The sequence below is a fragment of the Cervus canadensis genome, chromosome 29 (genome assembly GCF_019320065.1).
Source record: "Cervus canadensis isolate Bull #8, Minnesota chromosome 29, ASM1932006v1, whole genome shotgun sequence".
In the NCBI taxonomy this organism is placed as follows: domain Eukaryota; kingdom Metazoa; phylum Chordata; class Mammalia; order Artiodactyla; family Cervidae; genus Cervus; species Cervus canadensis.
This window is the reverse complement of record NC_057414.1, coordinates 25,528,415-25,553,668: the sequence shown is the minus strand read 5'-3', so window position 1 is coordinate 25,553,668 and position 25,254 is coordinate 25,528,415. Positions and strand designations below refer to the sequence as shown.

The following is a 25,254-nucleotide window of genomic DNA, read 5'->3' as shown; positions in this document are numbered from 1 at the left end:
TTTTTTTTCTTTTAATTTCAATACCAAGGTTGAACCCTATGCCAATTAAGTCAAAATTTTAGGGTGTGAGGTCAGATATCAATATTTTTCAAAAGCTCCTCAACTTTTAATGTTCATGGGAATAACCTAAGGATCTTGATCAAAAGCAGATTCTGATAGTATGTCTCGTGTATGGTTTGAGATTATAGATTTTAAATAAAATTTCTTAGATTTTTGCCAATATTTCTCATCTACAGACCACTCTGAGAAGAAGGTTCTAGAGGATCTCTTGTTTTGAATACCTCCCACTGGAGTTCTTTCAGATTTAAGGAAAATCCACCATACCCATGCATCAAAAATCTTTTAGCTTGGGTTTGCTATGGCTGCAGGATTCTGACATGTTTGGAGAAGAATACTGTGTGTCTGGAATGTCACCTTATAAATGAACAGACGATGATTGAAGCTGCTTCAGTGTGCCAAGTAAAATAAGTGAGAAGGAGAGCTGGAGTTTGGTAAAGGTCAGATATAGAAAGAATGTAAACAAGGAGTAAAGAGATCATTCCTACACTTATTCAGAAATTAAAAATATGAGGAGATCCATACAAGCCATTCTTTCATTTCTGACAGGTTATATGTTATGATTTAGCTGATTTATATATATATTTATATATTCTGGACTATATATAACCGACTAGGAATCATGCCTAAGATAGAAGCTGTAATTGTAACCAATCTACTTTCTTTTATAGTATTGATGAATATTATGTCAAATAATATGAAAATAATAAGACAAATAATATGAAAATTAAGTCAAATAATATGAAATAGTTAAAGATGAATGTTTGACATTGATGAACGAATGGATAATGAAATAAATGGGTGATAAAATTATGTTTTGTATATATATTTATATTTCATTTATATAATATATGTTTATATTATATATTAATATATAATATTATTGTAAATATATAACATACACTAATATATATTAATATTATATATATATATATATATATAGTCATAGTCTTATATTTGGACACTATAGTTAAATAAGGCGCACACTACCCAAAGAATGTTGATGTGTCAGTAATGAGTAAGATGGTTTGAACTGAGAAGAGGCAGAAGACAACAGGGTACTCAGAGTTTCATGTGAATTTGTAGTTACCAGATGTTAATGCCCAAAAGCTAAAAAGGAGCAATATGAGGGGAGATAAGAGGTGTTTCCAAGATAAAACTGACAAGAAATGGCAATTGTTTATAACTTACATGGCAAAAGGCGTGAACCTCATGGAAGTAATATAGCTTACAGAATTTGGGGTTATTAAGAGTAGTTGTTAGCATACGTTTATTGTTGTAGTTTAGTGGCAAGTTTGTGTTGGATGGACGCTTTGCAACCCTATGGACTGTAGCCTGCAAGGCTCCTCTCTCCATGGGATTTCCCAGGCAAGAATACTGGAGTGGGTTGCCACTTCCTCCTCCAGGGGATCTTCCCCACCCAAGGACTGAACCCACGTCTCCTGCATTGGTAGCTGTATTCTTTACCACTGAGCCACCAGGGAAGCACCTGTTACATAAACAGCAGAGCACTAATGGTTTAAAGATAAAAATGTTTTGGGCTACTTATGTAGAAATTGTTGGTATTGAACATGATAATTTGAATCTCTTCGCTAAGTCTTATCATAAGATTCTGCAGTCACTCTGCATTTGGTCTTTTTGCTTAATCAACATAAGTTTGAAATATTTTGATTGTTTTCATTAAATCAAATGAAATAAAAGTGAAAATCACATTGGAGAGATCTAACAAAAAGCAATACAATCTCACAGAAAAGGTAGATGCATAATGTGTAGAAAGCAATTACTGGAAAGGCCTTACACTTACCCACAATTACCTGGGGTCAATAGATTACTTTGAGTAAAATCACAGTTCTTGGAGCCAGACATTCTAGCCTCTGTCTTTATTATGTTTAGGACTATGGGGACAGTTACTCAGAGTAAACAAGCTTCAATTTATTCATCTCTCAAATGGAAACAATTATAGGGCTTGCCTTGAGAGAGTATCATAAATATTAAAGAAAGTCATCTAATATACAGTGCTAGGCACAGTGTTTGATATTTTATACTATCTCAAAAATAATGTCATTACTTTATGATGATCATCATAGTTATTCTTTTTATTTTTTAATATTACACTGAAACTTTAATTCTCAAGAGTCTCTGACTTTTTTCTTGATATTTCTCCACACATAGTCATATAACACAAATTCAAAGGAATTAGCCTGAAGGGAATTTGGGAAATGTATTGTATGGGAAAATGATCCTGAATTTCCAAAAATTTGAATAAAACTAAATCATTACATATCTCAACAATGCAAAGGTTTATTTCTGATATGACACCAACACTGAGTCTATTCATCTATGTTTTCCACTGTCCAGAATTTTATTTAGGGCCAATTTGACATCCTTATTCTGCAGAGTATAGATCAGAGGGTTCAGCATGGGCACAGTGCCAGTATAAAACCATTATCTTTATATGAGCCCCTTGGTCCATGGGACTCACAGATGATGGCTGCAGGTACATGAATGTTGCAGATCCATAGAGAACAGCAACAGCCAAGATGTGGGAACTGCAGGTGCTGAAGGCTTTGGACCTGCCCTCCGTGGAATGGATGTGGACTGTTTTGTAGAGAATGAAGATGTAGGAGATGAGAATAGTTAAGGCAGGAAGGACGTTGAAAGAACTGTAGGCTAGAGCCAAAAATTTATTGAAATAGATGCTAGAACAGTATAGCTCCATGAGTGGAAAAACATCGCAGAAATAATGGTCAACCACATTGGCCTTGCAGAAATAGAGTCTCAAGATAAGGCAAGTATGGATTGAATGATTCACAAGACATAAACTGCTGCTGTGAGCTGGAAGCACCTATAATAAGACATGATGGCATTATAAAGTAAGGGGTTACAGACGGCAACATAGCAGTCATATGCCATTTCAGCCGACATATAACTCTCTGCAATAATAAAAAGAAGAAAGAAATAGAGCTGAGTCAAGCATTCAGGGTAGGAGACGACATTTTTCTCTGTAACAGAGTTCACCAGCATTCTGGGGGTAATGACAGTGGACTGACAGAGATCAGTAAAGGACAAGTTGCTGAGGAAATAGTACATGGGGGTGTGCAGGTGAGAACTGACCCCCATCAGTGTGATCATGCCCTGGTTCCCCATCACCGTGACCACATAGGTTCCTGGGAAGATGAGGAAAAGGGGCACCTGGAGTTGTGGCTGTTCTGTGAGGCAGCGAGGATGAACTCACTGAGGAGCGACTTCCAGGGTCCATCTTCTTCTCAGCAGATTCTAATTAAAAAAACAGAAAATGAATGTATTTCTGTGTGTGTGTGTGTGTGTGTGTGTGCACGCGCATGAGAGAGAGAAAGAGAGAGGCAGAGTAATTCTGCGGAGATCATTCTTTACCTTTCATCAGAGAACATACATAATGCAGGGAATTCTCCAGTATCTCCTACTACTTGAGGACAAACAATCATTCTGGTTGAACTAGAATAGAAATTATAAACATCAAGAACTTTATAATTAAGAAATTTCATAAAGTTTAAGAGAAAAAACAATTTATGGATTTTTAAAGTTAGTCAACATGAACATTTCTAGTATTATTTCTGAGTACTCTTCTTTCCACCAAGTTTCTCTGTTGATATATTAATATCATGCATGTCAAATGACATAGTATTTCCCTTCCATTTATAATAAGTAATAGTAGTGTATGCTTTCTATAATTAATGCAGAAGGATTCACAATTCAGTGGAAAGTAGTTATATTAGTTGGGGCTGTCGTTAGTAACGTCTCAACTGAAGATACCTGAAATGTGACAACCAATATCACTTCACCTGAGATCTGATGCTCTAATGTCCCAGCTTGCTTCTCCCTGGACTTTGACTCCAAAGGGCAGAAATACAACTGCTTGGTAGACATCATGCTTATACCTAAAAAGTTTTTCCACACCAGGAATCATTCTTCTTATTCTAATTTGGATAATCTTAGGGGTGAGAGTATAAAAGCCTAAATACAAGTCATGTACTCCAACACTGTGACTGGGGCATCAGTGTACCAAGATTGATCTATTCAATTTGGACTTCATGATTTAAATGGTGGAGGTGAGAAAATGATTCTATTCTCCAAATCATAAAGTTCTTTTGAACACAAACACTAAGTGTTTGGTATGCCAACCTTTTAAAAATATAATCATGTATTTTGCATGTGCTCTCAATAGAATTCAAAGATGGTAGAGATGTGGATGAGTAAAGTACATGCAAAATAAAGTAAATAATTTTAGTGTCAATTCAATACTAGTCAATAGTGTGATGTATTTTTTAAATACCAATGTATCTTTAGTTTATATTGGCAAAGGAAATGGATAGGTTCTAGAAAATAGAAATTCATATTCTTAACACTCAAGTGATATTTGGCTATTGTGTTCAGTTTGAAGTAAAATACTGTGTGTGATATAGGAAAAGCTACACAGTTTCCTAAGTATGATCTAGAAATCAGTTATTTTAAGATGACTAAAACAACTGAGAATATTTTTTTCTGGCAAAGCAAAAATTCATGTGGCACAGGACTGTTATTTCAACGTTCATCATATGGCAGTGAGAGATACTGAACTTATTGTATACATTCAAAAGACTGTGTAAAATTAAGTGCCTCAAACTATGGGAAGAAATATTTGGTTTCACAGCAAAGACAAACATCCCTATCATCAGACACACCCTGAGCTGACAGTCATAAAAGTTGGAGCACAGACTGAATAACCACGTACATAGCAGATATTCTTTAAGGACACATATTTTATGGGTAGTTGGATTAAATGTACTTCTATTATCTTCTTTCTAATGGATCATGAATATGGTAGATGTTAGAGGATTGAATCCTCAATTCAACCCCATTCTTGCTGTGCAGTCTTGAGACAATATGTCTACTTTCCAACTCTCTGAAAAACAGAAATACTAAAATCTACCTTCTGTGTATATTCAGATAAATGATTCCTATGAGATGCTTAGCACAGTCTCATACCCTTGGTAAGAACAGAATTTTTGTCACTGTTAACTTATTTTTAATCTATTGAATTTCTTTCCATTATATCTTTTGTTTCAGCAGCATTTTCATTCCTGCTATGATGGCTGGGATTTTTTATTTTTTTCCTTAAGACATTTTCTTATTCCTCCTTTCTACCTAAATACATACAATGATACTGAAATTTGAATGTTTTACTAAATATTAACTTCTAAACATCAATATTTTCCAAGGTCTCCGAATAAATTTGAATAAATTTCTGTCATTCAATAATTTATATCACCCAACAACAAAATCTTTTATTTTTATGTCCCACCAGGTATCACATGATTTAACAATTACACAAACAGCATTTGGTAGAATCTCTTTTTTTGACTCATTATATTTCTTTATCTTCTCTTAACACATTCCCAGTGTATCTGATGAAATTTATTCAACAGTTAGGGTCCTTAAGTTAAGGACTTTAATAATGAAAACCCCAGTTAATGAGACCATTTTTATGTGCTGAGGAATACACTTCTTATGTTTACATTTAGCACATGCTTAATTCTGTATCAATTATTATCAGTTATTTATTGGCTTTTCTTCTGTACTAGACTGTAAACTCAATACAGTGCTTGGTACAATGCCTTATATACAAGTATCAATAAATATGATTTTTTAATAAAATTATTGGAAGTAGTGTAGTGATAAGTTAACATAGACCCCAACACAAGTGAGTGAAGCTCTTACACTGCCTGAGTGGAGGTGAGTAAACAAAGAAATACTGGCCATAAGTTTCTCCAGCGGGGACAGAGAAATGATAAGGGAAACTTTGTTCCTCAGAGAGTATGAATATTAAAGTGAGGACAAATAGAGACAGAAAAATAGCTACTCACATCTATTCGTGCACTGTACGGGAGATGGATGGATGGCATCACCGACTCAATGGACATGAGTTTGGGTAAACTCTGGGAGTTGGTGATGGACAGGGAGGCCTGGCGTGCTGCGGTTCTTGGCTTTGCAAAGACTCGGACACGACTGAACTGAACTGAACTGATCTGAAGGGAGCTAGAACAGAAGATAAATTTGTTAAAGTCTAGGACTGGGATTCAGATACATCCCTCTTGCTCCCCAAAACGCCAGTGCTGTGTATAATCTCCTCTATTTCTCTGAAGGGAAAAATGGTCTGGTGATGCTGGTAGATAGTTCTGAGTACTAACCTTGCAGGACTTCTTGTTGTTGTAGGGTCATAATCTAGAAGACTATTGTAATGATTTCGAGTCACTGTTCCTGACTTCTGTTGAAGTTGATGGCCACCTGCAAATGTTGGTTGATGTGGATGGTGACTTATAATCTGAGTATTGATGCTAAGAGTCAGATGAGGAACGGATAATGTTAGTGATCTCCCATTAGGATCATATCCCACAAATATCAACTCTTGGGAAAAGTTACAATTAGCAATTCCCTTTTCTCCCATTGACTCTCAAATGTTTAATAGTGTCATTTCATTGTAATTTATTGCTTTGTTAGATTATAGGTTGGAAGCAAGGCTGGGATAGATATTATTAGAACTCTGGTGAATTTCATGTCAAGCTATATAAGAATTCAAAATCTTAGGAAATTTTTAAGACCTGCACTAAAGGAACACTCTAAAGTGATTTCACACAAGAGATAAATAAAAAATCAGAAAAACAATCTTTGTGTGCAATATTTGATCGATTTTTTTCTCATGACCTATATTAACTGTATTTAGAGGCCATGATGTATTTATAAAACAGCAGTACTTAAAATATTTTAACATATAGGCTGCAGGAAGGTTTCAACTGGTTATTGTCATAACCCCATGAAAAGTTCCTTCTAGGTACAATAAGTTAATGACTTTATCTAACCCTATAAATAAAATATATTGAGGAATAATATAGATACCTGTCACTTAATGTGAAAAAATTCACTAGATGTTTTTTGCTTAATGTATAGAGTAATAAAGAATTCATGTTCTGGTTCAAGGTGACAATCTAGGAAGATCCACAACTCTGACTGAAACAATATAGGTTATCATATTTTCTCTTTATCTTGAAACTAAATTTTTTGAATTATAATTTGCATGTGGTAAAATCCTACATACTGAGAATTTTCTCAGTGTCAATATAGATCAAGTTCTATTTTAGTCTGGGTGTGGGAAACCCTGTTAATCTAGGCTGGAGTAATTGAGTTCCAGATACCACTGTATCTCCACATTTGCTATGTTGATCCATCAGATAGGAAATATACATATTATTTTTTAACACATGTATACTGCATGCTTGAAAACCAAGAGTTTTGGTTCAAGGATTTTGAGTTGTTGACTTTATTTAATGACTTAAAAAATCAGGTGTTCACAAGTTATCTTACCTGTATTGGGGTTTGATACTGAAGTTACTCAAGTTCATGCTTCAAATTTTTGTATAGAAGTAATTTAGGATATCATCAGTTTTATTACAGATCTTTGAAGAACTCTTCAAACATAAATTTAACTAATTCTAACTTTTGAAAGTCATATATAGCTATTAGAGAAAGTAATGGATATTGGTATTATAATATATATATGGCTTCCCATAAATATTTTTAAAAAGTAAATAAAAAATTATCAATGTCTTTCTAATGCTTGGAACTATCTTAGGTCCTGCATATACTGCAGTGAAATACATGCATGGGGATAACCTTCATGAACATTACAGTAGATAGTACATTTTGGACAGTAAGCAAGCAAGTACACACCTAAAACAATAAATGGCATTGTAGGAGGCATACAGGTTTTATCAGTGTTACAAAGCATGAAGGGGTTCTTAGCTCAGATATTAATCTTTGGTAAGGATTTTGATGTAAGAGAACTATACATTCATACAATGTAATGAGCAATGAGTGATCTAAAATATCATGCTCATTTCATGTCTGGTCACAAAAATATTCTTCTCTTAAGCATTTTCTTCAGGGCAACATTGACATCTTTATTCCTGAGGCTGTAGATCAGGGGATTCAGCAATGGCACAACAATAGTATAAAACACAGAGGACACTTTCCCTTGGTCCATGGAGCTCACAGATGATGGCTGCAGGTACATGAATGCTGAAGATCCATAGAAAATAGCAACAGCTGAGATGTGGGAGCTGCATGTGCTGAAGGCTTTGGACCTGCCCTCCGTGGAACGAATGTGGAGGATGCTGGAGATGATGAAGATGTAGGAGCTGAGGATGGTCAGGATGGGGGCAAAGATGTTAAGTGCACCAAAGCATAGAACCAGTAATTCGTTGACATAGGTGCTAGAGCAGGAGAGCTTTAGGAGGGGCAGAAGATCACAGAAATAATGGTTGATCACATCTAATTTGCAGAAATGAACCCTAAGCATGCAGCCTGTGTGAGAGAATGCACATACCAGTCCCATCGTATACACCCCCAAAATGAGGGAGGAACAGGCCTGATGTGACATGATGGAATTATAGAGCAAGGGGCTACAGATGGCAACATAGCGGTCATATGCCATTGCAGCCAACATGTAACACTCAGAGGCAGCAAAAAGGAGAAAGAAGTAAAGCTGTGTTATGCATTCAGGGTAGGAGATGAGGTTCTTCTCTGTCACAAAGTTCACCAGCATTTTGGGGGTAATGACAGTGGAATGACAGAGGTCAATGAAGGACAAGCTACTGAGGAAATGGTACATGGGAGTGTGCAGGTGGGAACTGAGCCCAATCAGTGTGATCATGCCTAGGTTCCCCACCACCGTGACCACATAGATCCCTAGGAAGAGGAGGAACAGGGGCAGCTGGAGCTGTGACTGTTCTGTTAGTCCACCGAGGATAAACTCAGTCACTGAGGAGTGATTTCCTTTTGCCATTTTATCTAGGAAGTTTCTGAAGGAGAGAGAAAGGGACAGTTTTGAAGATGTGTCTTTTTTATGCCTTGTTTATTAAAGTTACCTCACACAGACGGTTAACTGTTTGAATATTTCCTTGGTTTCTGTGGAAAGTTTAAATTCTGGATAAATTTTCTAAATAACATTTTCTTAATAAAATGTTTTTACAGTTTGACAGAAAATGTATTAAGCTATTTCACTTACACATTTTTCAGCCATAATAGTGATCATTTTACCTATTTGAATGGCTATTCCTTAATTCAAACATTCATCTGTTTTAAGTACTTTTTTTCCAACTGAGGTTTGCAAATTGAACTCTTACAGGACCTATTAAAAATGACAGAAGCTGGTTAAGCATCAACCTGGAGTGAGAAAAATCTCATGTGAGTGCAGAACCTTTTATTAACTAGAATTTAATTTCTGTCAGAGGAGAAAAGAGACACATCAAAACAGATTTTGTAATTATTTTTTCTGATAATTATAAAACAGGGTTTCTATGTAAAAATCTTCAATTTTTAATGTGATTTTTAAAATAAAACAGCACAAACAACATTCACTGTGCACTGTTGGCATGTTTGTGGACTAAATGCTTTAAGAAAAGATATATGAATTGTGCCTGTGAGTTAAAGTGCAAGTGTCTGCATTCATCTACTGACTCATCAATTACTACTTGATAATCTTTGAATAGTAAAATAATCTCATTGTCTAATTAGAAAAGATTGGCAATCTGAAAATGGTAATAATAACAATAACTGTTTTTATTGTTGTTATACTATGCTATTATTTGGAAAATAGAAGATAATTACACACTTCAAAATACAGAAAGAGCACTTATAATGGTTAAACATTTTCTTTTTCATCTTTCATTAACTAAAAGGGTATTAAAACTGTCATAAAATTAGGGGATATAGAATCAGAAATGCAGTCTCCTATTCTGTTAAGCAGTAAGTAGATTATAATCACATATGGATTGAAATAAAATTGCAAAATTTCTACTTGAATACAAATTAAAAAGAAAAAATCTAAATTGTTCTACCTCACAGCTAAATAAAAAAATTGAAGTGAATCTTAAATCTAGGCATAAAGACTAAACTGTTAAACTTTGTGAGAAAACACTAAAGAATATATAACGTATTGGACTAGTCTAAGAATTTGTTAGAAAGAACACACACACATACTAACCAAACAATATTGATAAATTCTTTTTGTTAAAATTAAAAACTATTTCTCAAAATACATTATTAGAATATTAAAAGCACTATGGACTGTTATTAAGAGTATGAAAAATAATATTGAAAAGACAATAACATGAAGACAGTCAAACAAGTTAAAAATAAGAAACCTATGTGAACAAATATATCACAGATGAAGATGAAATAATAATTAACAAGAATATAAAAAGATACTGAAATTCAAAAAAAAAAAAAGATACTGAAATTCTTATTCACCAGAGAAATTAAAACTAACCTAAACCATAATGAGAAACAACTGCATGTCTAACATGTTCATGTCTGGCTTTCATTCCTATATCCATTCCTCCTTGTATCTGGGTTCATTTAAAATATACATATACCATCAGAAAATAACTCTCTTTCTAGATTTCAAGCTATCTCAAGTCAGAGGAATTTTACAGTGAGGACAATATTTTAGTTTCTCGATGTGAACATGATAGAGACTCAACTTCACTTCACTTCACACAGCCAAGTGTCACTGGCTCTCATGATGTTATTGTGGGTAAGATGGAGTTTTGTGGGCTGGTCACTTTTCAGTCAGATATTGACGAACATATCTGAACACAGAGTGCCTGTTAATTCAAGGATTCCCCAATATGGTTTGATCATCAGAGTCACCTAGAGAACTTAAAGTATCTGCAAAAATACTGACTGCAAAAATGTAAACATGACTATAATTAAGAATAAAATTTCCTGAATCATTGTCCTTATACTCTTTTGCTCTGGGATATTAATATTTGCAGAAGATCACTGATAAACAATTTTTGCATCTATTTCTTCTCCTAAAGGTTACCTTTACAGGTCAAAATAATTCACAAACTCTTGGTACTTCCAGAGTTAACAACCTTCAACATTTTATTGAAATTCCATTTTATTGCATAAGCAGTACCACTGCCTACATTTTACTCTAATATTTGATACTTATACTAAAAAATATCTTTTCTTAGTTTCTTCTTTATCTTTAAAAATGTTCTCAAAAGTTTTTATTCATCAGCTCTCCAAATTCGCTCAACTCATCTGGAGAAATATTTATTATACATTTTCTAACCTAACATCAGAATTAGGGATTCAGAATCTTTGAGGATTTGAAAAGATCTGAACTTTTAATAAAGTAATTTAAAACAAGCAAGCCAATAAAACTGCCAATGTAATTCTGATGATAGCCAGGTTTGGGAACTACTGAATTGGAAGACATAAAGTCAGTGTAGCAGCATGCTTTAGGTGGAGAATTTGAAACATTCTGTTTTTTCTCTCCTATTTTTTTCCTTTGTCTTCTCATTTCTTTTCCTCCCTTCTTCCCTTTCCTCCCTTTTATCCTTCTTCGCTTCCTTCTTTCTCTTCTCAATAATTTAGCAAAAATTCATGAGACAGCGTTTTACCACACAGCAAGGTCTATTCTAGAGTATGAAAGCTACAAAGACATAGTTACTAATATCATAAAATTAAAGATGATATTAAGGTGGCCTAATATTCATCATAAAGTAGCATAATATGCAAAAACTGGAGTGAAAACTCAGACGGGCATGCAAATTTGCATAAATCTCCTAATGGATTCAGAGCTAGGAAACTGAATAGTTTGGAATTTTTATTTCAAAATGTCTTCTGTTATTTATTAGTCCTGACACAACGTCCGTAGGATCTACCTCTGAGAGTCTGAATATTATATTTCTTTTGAAACAAGTTATTAAATCCTACTTACATAAGAATCAATTAAAGATAGAGATTTCCCTATTGTATATAGATAGATTAGATATAGTAGAAAAATTAAGAATTGGATATGTATAGCAATGCCAATTAAGTAGCTGGCCACTTAAGTAGGGTTAAGTCTTTTGTCAAAATATGAGATGAGATCACTAAACATTAAAAATGACAAAATACTTTTTACTGGCCTTTCAATATTTGAATTTTAAAGGGGATAGGAAGGAGTCAAGGTAGAAAAGTGCAGTTGGGGCTCAAACTCTGTCTGTGAAATTTTTCTTTTCTCAGTGAAGCTTGAGCTTGAAGATTGCCAATCCCCTCCAGTGTAGCGCACACTCTGTGGTCAACAAAACTGCTGAAGTTCCCAAAACCTAGACCCTGAGGAAGGACAATAACTGGAAACATGAATAGAGACACTGAAAACACTTAAAACAAATAAACTGAAATTTAGCAAGCAGAGTTGTTATGTTTAAAATTTAGATTTTAAAAAACCCAATTCTTTGTATACTGGTTATAGCTTTGGGTGCAATTCACCTGAAAAGAATAAGGGGTCAATTCATTATTAACTTAATAAAACCCACAAAGTAAGTGGCTGGTTAATAAATTAGTTTCAGATTACACTTGTAGAAACACAATATCTACAGTATGATCAGTAGTAACCTAATAATATAGCTTTCTAACACTAGTTCCATGGAACTACAAAGCCACAAATCATCATATGGGTTCAAAGGTCTTGGGTTCTTAACATATCTGGCAGTGGGGATGAACCTACTTCCTCATGTGCTAAGTTGGTCACCACTGGCCATATGCAGCCTGATCCCTAACCTGCCATTTCACACAATATTACCCTTTTCTATGTGTGCAATTAGGTTAGGAAGCACTGTGCTACACTTAAATTATATCTGGAGTTTGGAGTTATAGAAATTCTTTTTAAGGAGAGACATTGACAAGATAAAAGGCAAATAAAACCTGTGAAGAACTTAGAAAGTATGTGAGGGTAATGGGATACTTAACAGATCTATCTATCTGTCTATCTGTCTATCTTAGCAGATATAGCTCAAGGGAGATACATCCTAAAGAAAATCAACTCTGAATATTCATTGGAAGGACCGATGCTGAAGCCAAAACTCCAGTAGTTTGGCCACCTGTTAAGAAGAGCCAGCTCATTGGAAAAGACCCCGATGCTGGGAAAGGTTGAAAACAAAAGGAGAAGGGGGTGGCAGAGGATGAGATGGTTAGATAGCAGCACTGACTCAGTGGACATGAATTTGAGTAAGCTCCAAGAGATAGTGAAAGACAGGGAAGCCTGGCATGCTGCAGTCATGGGGCCACAAAGAGTTGGATAGGACTTATCAACTAAGCAACAACTTCTCAAGGGGATCTAAACAGAAGAAAGACATTTTATGTATGGAGGCAAAACCAATACAATATTGTAAAGTAAAATTAATTAATTAATTAATTTAAAAAGAAAGATCAAAGAATATACCCTTCACTAGATATAAGGGAAAATGTTCTAAAAATTGGGGTTCTTAGAAATGGCAGTTCTTGATCATTGAATACACTCAACAATAAATCAGATAATGAACCACTCAGGGACATTAGGGAAAGGATTTTATTCATGGCTTTTAAGACAAAGTATGAATATCTACACCACCTCTTTCCACTTTCCAGACTCAATTTTTATCGAGCTCCTTTCAGTTTCAGAAACTTATATTCAAATTCAGAAAATTTTCTTTTTCTAGAATAAGTAAATTCTCTCAACCTATCTAGACTTTTATTTACTCATGTTTTCATTATTTCACATGAAAAAAAATAGTCTTACAATCCCATTATCTCTATTGTCTGCTAAATATTTTTTTTCTTTTCTAATCTCATTTACAATTAATATCATCATAAAACCTCAAATTCCTTGAAATTGATTAGACTTTCTTACTACATGCTCAACAAATCATCCATTTCTAAATAGCATGTTTTCAGACTGCATTTGCTCTATAAATCAGATGATGAACAAATCAGACTTGTTCTCCTCTGGTCAGTAAACAGCCCACATCTGGCACATCATAACAAGTTAAAAATATGCTATGAATAAATTGATAATTATGTGAATGACTATATTGTGGAATATTTGCCTAAATGCCAATGGTTATTACTTTCATAGTTAAAGTCTCAAAAAGAAAATGTAAAATCAACACACCTTTTTTCTTCTGGAAACTATAATGCCAAATCTCGTTGGAAACGTGCTCTTAGGGAAGAATAGTACTAGTGTGAGTGTTGGGAGTAATAGGTATCCAGCATTCTGCTATCTTTAGTGCTGAGGGGACAGGGACAACTTTGGTCTCAGAGTCACTTTTGAAGCTGATCTGCATCACAGGTCAGCATCTCCAATTCTAAGTCTTCAGTGTGTGTTTTTAGCTTCAAGGTAGCAAACATCTACACCTTTCTGAGTTCTCCCCTGAGTAGTTGTGATCATTGTGCTATGAAGGTGTGTCCTGGATTTAGCTATGCCAGGCAACCTAAATAGCATGGAGTCAAATACTCTCCAAGGATTTCCATTTCTCAGGAGACAAGCTCTTGAGAAAAGAAGCAATTGCCGTTGACATGATCCCAGTTGTCTAATTTTTTCCTTCAACAGGGATTGTTTGTCAATCCTGAACTCATCAGTTAGTGATAAAGATTTCTAGACAGGATCAGCTGGGGAGCTTTTTAAAATGTAGATCCTCATCCAGTGGTTCTGAGGAGTATTTGAGATTTTGAGATTCTGCATCTCTTACAAACTCCTTGCCAATGCTACTGGTTCCCAGTTCACTCTGTGAATAAAAGGTTTTAGAGGATCATGGCTCATCTTGACAAGTTGCAAGCATGCATGCTAAGTCACTTCAGTCGTGTCTGACTCTTTTGAAATTCCACAGACAATAGCCTGCCAGGCTTCTATGTCCCTGGGATTCTTCAGGCAAGAATACTGGAGTGGATTGCCATGCCCTTCTCCAGGAGATCTTCCAGACCCAGGGATTGAACCTGCATCTCATATATCTCCTGTATTAGCAGGCTGGTTCGTTACCACTAGCACCACCTGGAAAACCTCCTGACAAGTTGTCTTAATGGTAATAGGACAATAGATTTTAAAATAATGAAGTAAATTAATTAAGCTTGTATAAAAATGCATTTAATTCATTTAATTGTTAATAGCAAATATAAATATTGATTCAAAAGTCAAACCTGTATATAATTGGATTTAAAGTTTTCAGGTAAGAACTCAGAATATTTATGTTATACTTGGTTTTTTGAGGTCCTCACTATTAAAAATTCTAGTTGCTATATATAAAGAAACATTTTATTAGGCACCTTTGTTTCTTATTCCTTCTATTTTTGCATTTTCTTGTATATTTTCATTTTTTGTTCCAAAATAAGAAAATGGGAAATAATATAAGGTTTAACTGAATCAAAGTAAATTGGGCATTCAGGAGAGGAGAAATACTATAAAATATAGTTAAATATATCAGTTCAATTATTATTATCAGTTTACATTTTCATGCATTAGTGTTTCTCAATTTTGGAAACTCATTTCAAGTTAACAAGGGAGTTTATTTTATTATTATTTCAATACCCAGGATATACCCCATGTCAATAAAGTCAAAATTTTAAGAGTATAACATAAAAAAAAAAGAGTATAACATAAGATATCAGTATTTTTTGAAAACTTCTAAACTTTAATATGCACAGGAATAACCTAAGAATCTTGATCAAAAGCAGTTTGTGACAGTAAGTCTCATAAATGGCTTGATATTATGCGTTTTAAAGAAAATCTCTCAGATCTTGTCACTGCTCGTCTATGGACTTCTTAGAGAAATGAAGGGTAGAAGATCTCTTGTTTTGAATAACTTCCCTAGAGTTCTTTCAGATTCAAGCAAAGTGCCCCCAATTAAAAGGTTTCTTTAGCATTGGATTTGCTGTGGCTGCAGGATTCTGGGCTGTTTGAAGGGCAATATGTGTGTCTGGAATGCCACCTTATAGGTGAGCAGGCAATGGTTTACAGTTACTTCACTGTGCCAAATGAAAAAAGTGAGAAAGAGATTTTGGAGTTTTGTAAAGGTCAAGGCTGTATATTGTCACCCTGCTTATTTAACTTACATGCAGAGTACATCATGCAAAATGCCTGGCTGAATGAAGCACAAGGTGGAGCCAAGGTTGCTGGGAGAAATATCAATAATCTCAGATATGCAGATGACACCACCTTTATGGCAGAAAGAGAAGAGGAACTAAAGAGCCTCTTGATGAAAGTGAAAGAGGAGAGTGAAAAGCTGACTTAAAACTCAACTTTCAAAAAACTAAGATCATGGCATCTGGTCCCATCAGTTCAGTTCAGTTCAGTCGTTCAGTCGTGTCTGACTCCCTGCGACCGCATGAATCGCAGCACGCCAGGCCTCCCTGTCCATCACCAACTCCCGGAGTTTACTCAAACTCATGCCCATCCAGTCGGTAATGCTATCCAGCCATCTCATCCTCTGTCGTCCCCTTCTCCTCCTACCCCCAATCCCTCCCAGCATCAGGGTCTTTTCCAATGAGTCAACTCTTGGCATGAGGTGGCCAAAGTATTGGAGTTTCAGCTTCAGCATCAGTCCTTCCAATGAACAGGCAGGACTGATCTCCTTAAGGATGGACTGGTTGGATCTCCTTGCAGTCCAAGGGACTCTCAAGAATTTTCTCCAACACCACAGTTCAAAAGTATCAATTCTTCGGTGCTCAGCTTTCTTCACAGTCCAACTCTCACATCCATACAAGACTACTGGAAAAACCATAGCCTTGACCTAGACAGACCTTTGTTGGCAAAGTAATGTCTCTGTTTTTTTAATATGCTATCTAGTTTGGTCATAACTTTCCTTCCAAAGAGTAAGCATCTTTTAATTCCATGGCTGCAATCACCATTTTCAGTGATTTTGGAGACCCCTCAAAAAAGTCAGCCACTGTTTCCACTGTTCCCCCATCTATTTCCCATGAGGTGATGGGACCAGATGCCATGACCTTAGTTTTCGGAATGTTGAACTTCAAGCCAAATTTTTCACTGTCCTCTTTGACTTTCATCAAGAGGCTCTTTAGTTCTTCACTTTGTGCCATAAGTGTAGTGTCATCTGCATATCTGAGGTTATTGATATTTCTCCTGGCAATCTTGATTCCAATTTGTGCTTCTTCCAGCCCAGTGTTTCACATGATGTACTCTGTAGATAAGTTAAATAAGCAGGGTGACAATATACAGCCTTGACATACTCCTTTTCCTACTTGGAACCAGTCTGTTGTTCCATGTCCAGTTCTAACTGTTGCTTCCTGACCTGCATATATGCTTCTCAAGAGGCAGATCAGGTGGCCTGGTATTCCCATCTCTTTCAGAATTTTCCACAGTTTAATGTGATCCACACAGACAAAGGCATTGGCATAGTCAATAAAGCAGAAATAGATATTTTTATGGAACTCTCTTGCTTTTTTGATGATCCAGCTGATGTTGGCAATTTGAGCTCTGGTTCCTCTGCCTTTTCTAAAACCAGCTTGAACATCTGGAAGTTCACGGTTCATGTATTGCTGAAGCCTGGCTTGGAGAATTTTGAGCATTACTTTACTAGTGGGTGAGATGAGTGCAATTGTACAGTAGTTTGAGCATTCTTAGGGATAGCCTTTCTTTGGGATTGGAGTGAAAAGTGACTTTTCCAGTCCTGTGGCCACAGCTGAGTTTTCTAAATTTGCTGGCATATTGCGTGCAGCACTTTCACAGCATCATATTTCAGGATTTGAAATAGCTCAATTGGTATTCCACCACCTCCACTAGCTTTGTTCATCGTGATGTTTTCTAAGGCCCACTTGACTTCACATTCCAGGATATCTGGCTCTAGGTGAGTGATCACACCATCATGATTATCTGGGTCATGAAGATCTTTTTTGTACAGTTCTGTGTATTCTTGCCACCTCTTCTTAATATCTTCTGCTTCTGTTAGGTCCATACCATTTCTGTCCTTTATCAAACCCATCTTTGGTTGAAATGTTCCCTTGGTATCTCTAATTTTCTTCAAGAGATCTCTAGTCTTTCCCATTCTGTTGTTTTCCTTTATTTCTTTGCACTGATCACTGAGGAAGGCTTTCTTATGTCTCCTTGTTATTCTTTGGAACTCTGCATTCAAATGGGAATATCTTTCCTTTTTTCCTTTGCTTTTCACTTCTCTTCTTTTCACAACTATTTGTAAGGCCTCCACACACAGCCATTTTGCTTTTTTGCATTTCTTTTCCATGGGGATGGTCTTGATCCCTGTCTCTCGTACAATGTCATGAACTTCCGTCCATAGTCCCATCACCTCATGACAAATAGATGGGAAGAAATGGAAACAGTAGATGCCAAAATCACTGCAGATGATGCCTGTAGCCACAAATTTAAAAGACATTTACTCCTTGGAAGAAAAGTTGTGACCCACCTAGAGAGCATATTAAAAAGCAGAGACATTACTTTGCTGACAAAGATCTGTCTAGTCAAAGCTTTGGCTTTTCCTGTAGTCATGTATGGATGTGAGAGCTGGACCATAGGGGCTGAGTGCCAAAGAATTGATACTTTTGAACTGTGTTGTTGGAGAAGACTCTTGAGAGTCCTTTGGACTGCAAGGAGATCAAACCAGTTAATCGTAAAGGAAATCAATCCCAAATATTCATTAGAAGGATTGATGCTGAAGCTGAAGCTCCAATACTTTGGCCACCTGATGTGAAGAGCTGACCCATTGGAAAAGACCCTGATGCTGGGAAAGATTGAACATATGAGAAAAAGGAGGGGACAACAGAAGACGAGATGGTTGGATGGCATCACTGACTCAGTGGACATGAGTTTGAGCAAGCTCCGGGAGATGGTGAAGGACAGGGAAGCCTGGCGTGCTCCAGTTCCTGAGGTCACAAAGAGTCGGACATGACTGAGTAACTGAACAACAACAACAACAACAAAAAGTCAGACACAGAAAAGATGTAAACAAAAAGTAAAAACAGATGTTTTTTCTGTTACTGTACATCCTGAAAAGTGTTAAGATACCCATAGACTCCTTTCTTTCAGTTCTAATAGCTATATGCTCTGACTTAGATGAATATATATATTGTTGTTGTTCAGTTGCTCAGTCATGTCCAACTCTTTCTGACCCTATGGACTGCAGCACACCAGGCTTCCCTGTCCTTCCACATCTCTCAGAGCTTGCTCAAACTCATGTGCACTGAATTGGTGATGCCATCCAACCATCTCATCCTCTGTAGTCCCCTTCTCCTCCTGGCTTCAATCTTTCCCAGCTTCAGGGTCTTTTCTAATAGGTCAACTCTTCGCATCAGGGGGCCAAATTACTGGAGCTTCAGTTTCAGCATCAGTCCTCCCAGTGAATACTCAGGGTTGATTTCCTTTAGGATTGACTGGTTTGATCTCCTTGCAGTCCAGAGGACTCTTAAGTCATCTCCAACACAGCAGTTCAAAAGCATCAGTTCTTAAGTTTGTGCTTCCAGCTTATGGAATCAAGATTGCACAAGCTGAAGGAATATATATATATATATATATGTATGTGAATATATATATATATATGTGTGTGTGTGTGTGTGTGTATACACACGTATATATTCTAGAATACATATATAGCAGAGTAGGAATCATGTCTGAGATAGGTTTTTTTTTTAAAAATTAATTTTAATTGGAAGGATAGGAGTTTTAATTGTAGCCATTTATGTTCTTTTAAAATACTGATTAAAATTAAGTCAAATAATGAGAGAACTTGGAAAATGAATGTCTGACCTCAATTAATTAATGGATAATGGGATACAAGGGTGGTAAATAATATTATGTTATAAAAGTTTTTGTTCCATAAGCAGACACTACAGGTGAATAAGGTTAAACACTTTCCAAAGAACATTGACCTGTTATTAATGAGTAAATATTTTGAACTGAGAAGAGACAGAAGACAGTTGAGTGTTTAGAATTTCATGAGAATTTATAGTTGCTGTTGTTTAGTCTCTGAGTCATGTCTGACTCCTTTTTGACACCCATAGTCTATAGTCCACCAGGCTCCTATGTCCATGGAATTTCCCAGGTTAGAATATTGGAGTGGATTGCCATTTATTTCTCCAAGGGATCTTCCTGACCCAGAGATCAGACTCACTTGTCCTGCATTGGCAGGCAGATTCTTTGCCACTGAGGCACCAGGGAAGACCCGAATTTATAGTAACCAGGTAGTAAAATGCCCAGAAGCAAATAAGGAATCATATAAGGGGAAAGAAGAAATGTTTCTGAGATAAAACTGATGTGGAATGGCAATTATTTGTAAATTATGGCTTTTTTGGCTCCTATGAGTAGTTTTTCCATAAATAATACAGCATTACTTGTATAGAGATAAAAATGTGTTGGGCTGCTTTTATAAAAATTGTTGGTGTTGAGCATGAAAATTTGAGTCTTTTTAGTGAGTTTCTATCATAAGATTCTGCAGTAACTCTCCAACTGATTTCTTTTTCCTTTGATTAGGACAGATTTGAAATATTTTGATTATTTTCATTATATCAAATGAAACAAAAGTGATACTAAGATTGGAGAGAGAGAAGAAAATGACACAGTTTTATAAGGAACTGTAGATTAAAGTGCAGAAGAAAATTACTGGGAAGACCTTAGACTTACCCATGATTACTTGGGGCCAATATATCACTTTGAGTCAAATCACGGATCCTGGAGCCAGACATTCTAGACTCTTGTCATTTATTATGTTTGGGAACTTGGACATTTACTGAAACTAAATGTCAGTTTATTCAGATTTTAAAATAAAATAATACTAGGGCTTGCCCTGAGAGAAAACTGTAAATATTAAATGGCATTATCTACTTTCAAGTACTGGGCTTTGTACTTGATATTTTATACCATCTCAATCATGTATGTTATTATTTTATGATGATCATCATAATTGTTTGTATTTTTTTAAATCAAACTGGAACTTCTTTAATTCTTAAGAATCTTTTACTTTATTCTTGTTATTTCTCCATACATAGTCACTGTAACACAGGTTCAATGGAAGTGGCCCAGAGAGAATTTGGGAAAGGTATTATAAGAGAAAATGATTCTGAATTTCCAAAAATTTGAACAACAAAACTAAAGCATTGCATATCTCAGCAAAAAAAGGATATTTCTGATATGACACTATGGCCTTGAATCTATTCATCTACATTTTCTACTGTCCAGAATTTTCTTCAGAGCAAATTTGACATCTTTATTGCGCAGACTATAGATCAGAGGGTTTAGCATGGGTACAATGCAGGTATAAAACACAGAGGACACTTTCCCTTGGTCCATGGAGCTGACTGATGATGGCTGCAGGTACATAAATGCTACAGATCCATAGAAAACAGCAACAGCTGAGATATGGGAGCTGCAGGTGCTGAAGGCTTTGGACCTGCCTTTAGTGGAGTGGATTTGAAGGATGCTAGAGAGGATGAAGATGTAGGAAGCAAGGATTATTAAAACAGGAATCAGGACATTAAAAGCACTAAAGACTAGAGCCAGTAATTCATTCATGGAGATGCTAGAACAGGATAGCTCCAAGAGTGGGAAGAGATCACAAAAATAATGATTGATCACATTGGCCTTGCAGAAATAAAGTCTCAACAAAAAGCCTGTATGGATTGCAGATTCAAAGATGCACAAAAGATAAACTGGCACTGTGAGATGGAAGCAGTTATAATAAGACATGACGACATTGTAAAGCAAGGGGTTACAGATGGCAACATAGCGGTCATATGCCATTACAGCCAACATATAACATTCTGCAAGAACAAAAACAATAAAGAAATAGAGCTGAGTCATACATTCAGGGTAGGAGATGATATTCTTCTCTGTCACAAAGTTCACTAGCATTTTGGGGGTAATGACAGTGGACTGACAGAAATCAATAAAGGACAAATTGGTAAGGAAATAGTACATGGGGGTGTGCAGGTGAGAACTGAGCCCTATCAGTGTGATCATGCCCAGGTTCCCCACCACCGTGACCACATAGATTCCTAGGAAGAAGACCAGAAGGGGAATCTGGAGCTCTGGTTTCTCTGTGATCCCAGCGAGGATGAACTCAGTCACTGAGGAGTGATTTCCGGGGTCCATTTTCTTCTCAGCAGGTTCTAAATTTAAAAGTAAGGAAATGAGTGTACTTTTGTGTTGGTGTGTGTGTGTGTGTGTGTGTGTGTGTGTGTGAGAGAGAGAGAGAGAGAGAGAGAGAGAGAAAGAGAAAGAGAGAGAGAGAGAGAGAGACTTATGAACATATGCATGTGCATGTGTGTGAGGCAGAGAGTAATCCTGCTGAGATAATTCTTTAATGGTCATCAGAGGACATGCATAATGTGGGGATTTCTTTAGCATCTATTGTCATTCTAGGACAAACTATGATTCTTGTTGAACTAGAATAGAAATTATAGACTTCAACAATCTTATAATTAAGATATTTCATAAAGTTTAAGAGAAACACTGATGTCTGGACTTTTAAAGGCAGTCAAAATAAACATTTCTACTATTATTTGAGCACTCTTCTTTCCTCCAAATTTCTGGATTCCAACCTATTTTAAGTCAGAAGAATTTTACATCAAGGCCAAGATTTTAGTTTATGAACATGAAATGATATAATAACATCATCACTTCACATAGTCAAGTGGCACTGGCTCTCATGATATGCTCGTGGGTAAGATGGAGTTCTATGGGCTGGTCACTTTACAATCAGATGTAAAAGAACATATCTGAACACAAAGATGGTCTGTTAATTCAGGATTCCCCAATATGGTTGATCATCAGAGTCACCTAGAGAGATTACAACATTTATAAAAATAATGAGAGTTAAAATGTAAACATATAATTAAAAATGAAAGTCTTGGATCATCTTCCTTAACATTCTTTACTCCAGGGATAGATTAATCTCTGTAGAATAGCTCTGATAAATCATTTTTGTTTCTGTCTCTTCAAAAGATTGCCTCTACAACTCTAAATAATTCACAAACCTTGGTACTTCCAGAATTACCAAGCATGAACATTTTATCAAATTTCTCTTTTATTATATATGCTGTTACTTTAGTTAAATCATTGCCACTGCTTCCTTTCTAGTCTAATATTTGATACTTGTATTTTTAAAAAATGTTTTTCCTTTTTGCTCTTTATCTTTAAAAATGTTTTCAAAAGTGTTTAGAATCTTGGAAGAATTTAAAGATCTTAACATCTATATCAACATTTATAATCAAAATAATATAAGACAAATAAGCCAACACAACTGCCAGTGTAATTCTGATGATCAGCGAGGTTTGGGAAGTACTGGGTTAGAAGACACAACATTCATGTAGCAGCGTGTTTTAGGTGGAGAACTTGAGAGGTGTTTTTTTATCCTTTATTTTCCTTTTATCGTCTTATTTCTTTACCCCCTTTCTTCCCTTTCCTGTTTTTCATCCTTCTTCCCCTACCTCCTTCCTTCTTTCTTTCTTCAATAGTTTAGCAAAAATTGCTGAACCCTTCACTTCAAAATGAAGTGTCTACACTTAGTCTAGAGTATAAAAATTAAAAAAACACAGTTATTTACCTCATGAAATTCAAATTTTGATAGTAAGAAGGCCTAATATTCATTATAAAGAAGCATAATATGAAAATAAAATTGGAATGGAAACTCAGAGGGGTATGCAAATTTGAACAGCTCTCTTAATGGATTCAGAGCTAGGGAACTGAATATTTTGTAATTTTTGTTTCAAAATGTCTTCTGTTATTTATTAGTCTTGATCCAGTGTCCATCTTATACACCTAATGTAAGAATTAGGTGTATATAGCAATGACATAAACCCTGTTTATGTGGGGTTTGAGTCATTTATCAGAATATAAGATGGTATCACTGAATATTAAAAATGACAAAGTTACTACTTACTGGCCTTAGCTTATTTGACTTTTAATGGGGATAGGTAGGAATACAATTAGAAAAGAGCAGTTGGTACTCAAACTCTCTGCTGAAATTTTTCTTTTCTCAGTGAAGCTTGGGCTTGAAAATTGCCAGTGCCCCCTGATTAGTGCACACTCTGTGGTCAACAAAAACTTCCAACTTTGTACAACTTAGACCCTGAGGGTGACGGCAACTGGAAAAATGAATAGAGATACTGAAAACAGTTAAAGCAAACAAATTGAAATTTAGCAAAGTAAAGAGTATTTATGTTTAAAATTTAGATTAAAAAGACCCTGATCCTTTGAACACTGGATATAGCTTTGTGTGCCATTCACTTGAAAAGAATGAGGGGTCAATTCTTTACTAACTCAATAAAATTCACAAAGTAAGTGACTGGTTAATAAACAAGTTAGTTTCAGATTGCACTTGTAGAAACACAATGTCTAGAGTATAATCAGTAATAATTCCAGTAACATGATTTTCTAATATTAGTTCATGGAACTACAAAGCCACAGATACGAGGAAGTGTGATAGAACCAATACTTCCTCATGTGTTAAGCTGATCCCCACTGGCCACATGCAGCCTGAGTCACTTAACCTGTCACTTCACACAAATATTATCATTTTCTGTGAGTGTGATTAGGTTAGGAAGCACTACGCCACACTTAAATTATAAATGAGTTTGGAGTTTAGTTATGGCTATTCTTTTTAAGGAGAGATATTGACAAGATAAAAGGCAAATAAAGACTGTGTAAAACTTGAAAAATATTTGAGGGTGTTGGGATAATTAACAGATGTTGTTATATATCTCAAGGGACTCTAAAGAGACAAAAGACATTTTATGTACGGCATTTGAAAGATCTAAGAATGCAAGGGGAAATATTCTAAACTTTTGAGTTCTTAGAAATGTCTGTTCTTAATCACTGAATACACTCAATCAGACTCAGTTCACATCTGATTCCTCCCAGTTTCAGAAACTTACATTCAAATTCAGAAAATGTTCATTTTCTGGAATAAGTCAAATTCTCTCAACTTATCTAGATTTTTACTTACTCATGTGAAATAATAGTCTCACCAACCCCATTCATCTTTATTATCTGCTAAATAGTTCTTCTTTACTAATCTCATTTACAATTAATGTCATCATAGCAGTAGTAGTGTTACTTGCTCAGGCATGTCGACTCTTTGGGACCCCATGGACTGTAGTTCACCAGGCTGCTCTGTCCATGGGATTCTCCAGGCAAGAATACTGGAGTGGGTCGCCATTCTCTTCTCCAGGGTATCTTCCCAACCCAGACATCAAACCCAGGTCTCCCACACTGCAAGCAGATTCTTTACCTCCTGAGCCACCAGAAAAGCAGAATATAATCATGAAAACCTCAAATTCCTCCCAATTGATTAGACTTTTTTACTACAAGCTCAATAAACTTCCATTTCTAAACAGCACATTTTCAGACTCCAG

At 35.7% G+C, this 25,254-nt stretch overlaps 2 protein-coding genes and 1 pseudogene across 2 annotated transcripts; all 3 read right to left on the bottom strand.

The window, feature by feature from the left end:
• Window positions 1-2,391: 2,391 nt before the first annotated feature.
• LOC122431408 lies at window positions 2,392-3,316 on the bottom strand (annotated as a pseudogene).
• Window positions 3,317-7,978: 4,662 nt separating this feature from the next.
• On the bottom strand, window positions 7,979-8,940 carry LOC122431018 (olfactory receptor 8G1-like). The gene has a single exon (XM_043452041.1). It carries the CDS (start codon window positions 8,912-8,914, stop codon window positions 7,979-7,981), a length of 936 nt encoding a protein of 311 aa, XP_043307976.1. The 5' UTR covers window positions 8,915-8,940.
• A 12,115-nt stretch (window positions 8,941-21,055) lies between these two features.
• On the bottom strand, window positions 21,056-22,024 carry LOC122431055. The gene has a single exon (XM_043452103.1). It carries the CDS (start codon window positions 21,989-21,991, stop codon window positions 21,056-21,058), a length of 936 nt encoding a protein of 311 aa, XP_043308038.1. The 5' UTR covers window positions 21,992-22,024.
• Window positions 22,025-25,254: the final 3,230 nt, after the last annotated feature.

Excerpts from the sequence above, each read along its gene's own strand:
- LOC122431018 (XM_043452041.1), bottom strand. The coding sequence starts at position 8,914 with ATGGCAAAAGGAAATCACTCCTCAGTGACTGAGTTTATCCTCGGTGGA.
- LOC122431055 (XM_043452103.1), bottom strand. The coding sequence starts at position 21,991 with ATGGACCCCGGAAATCACTCCTCAGTGACTGAGTTCATCCTCGCTGGG.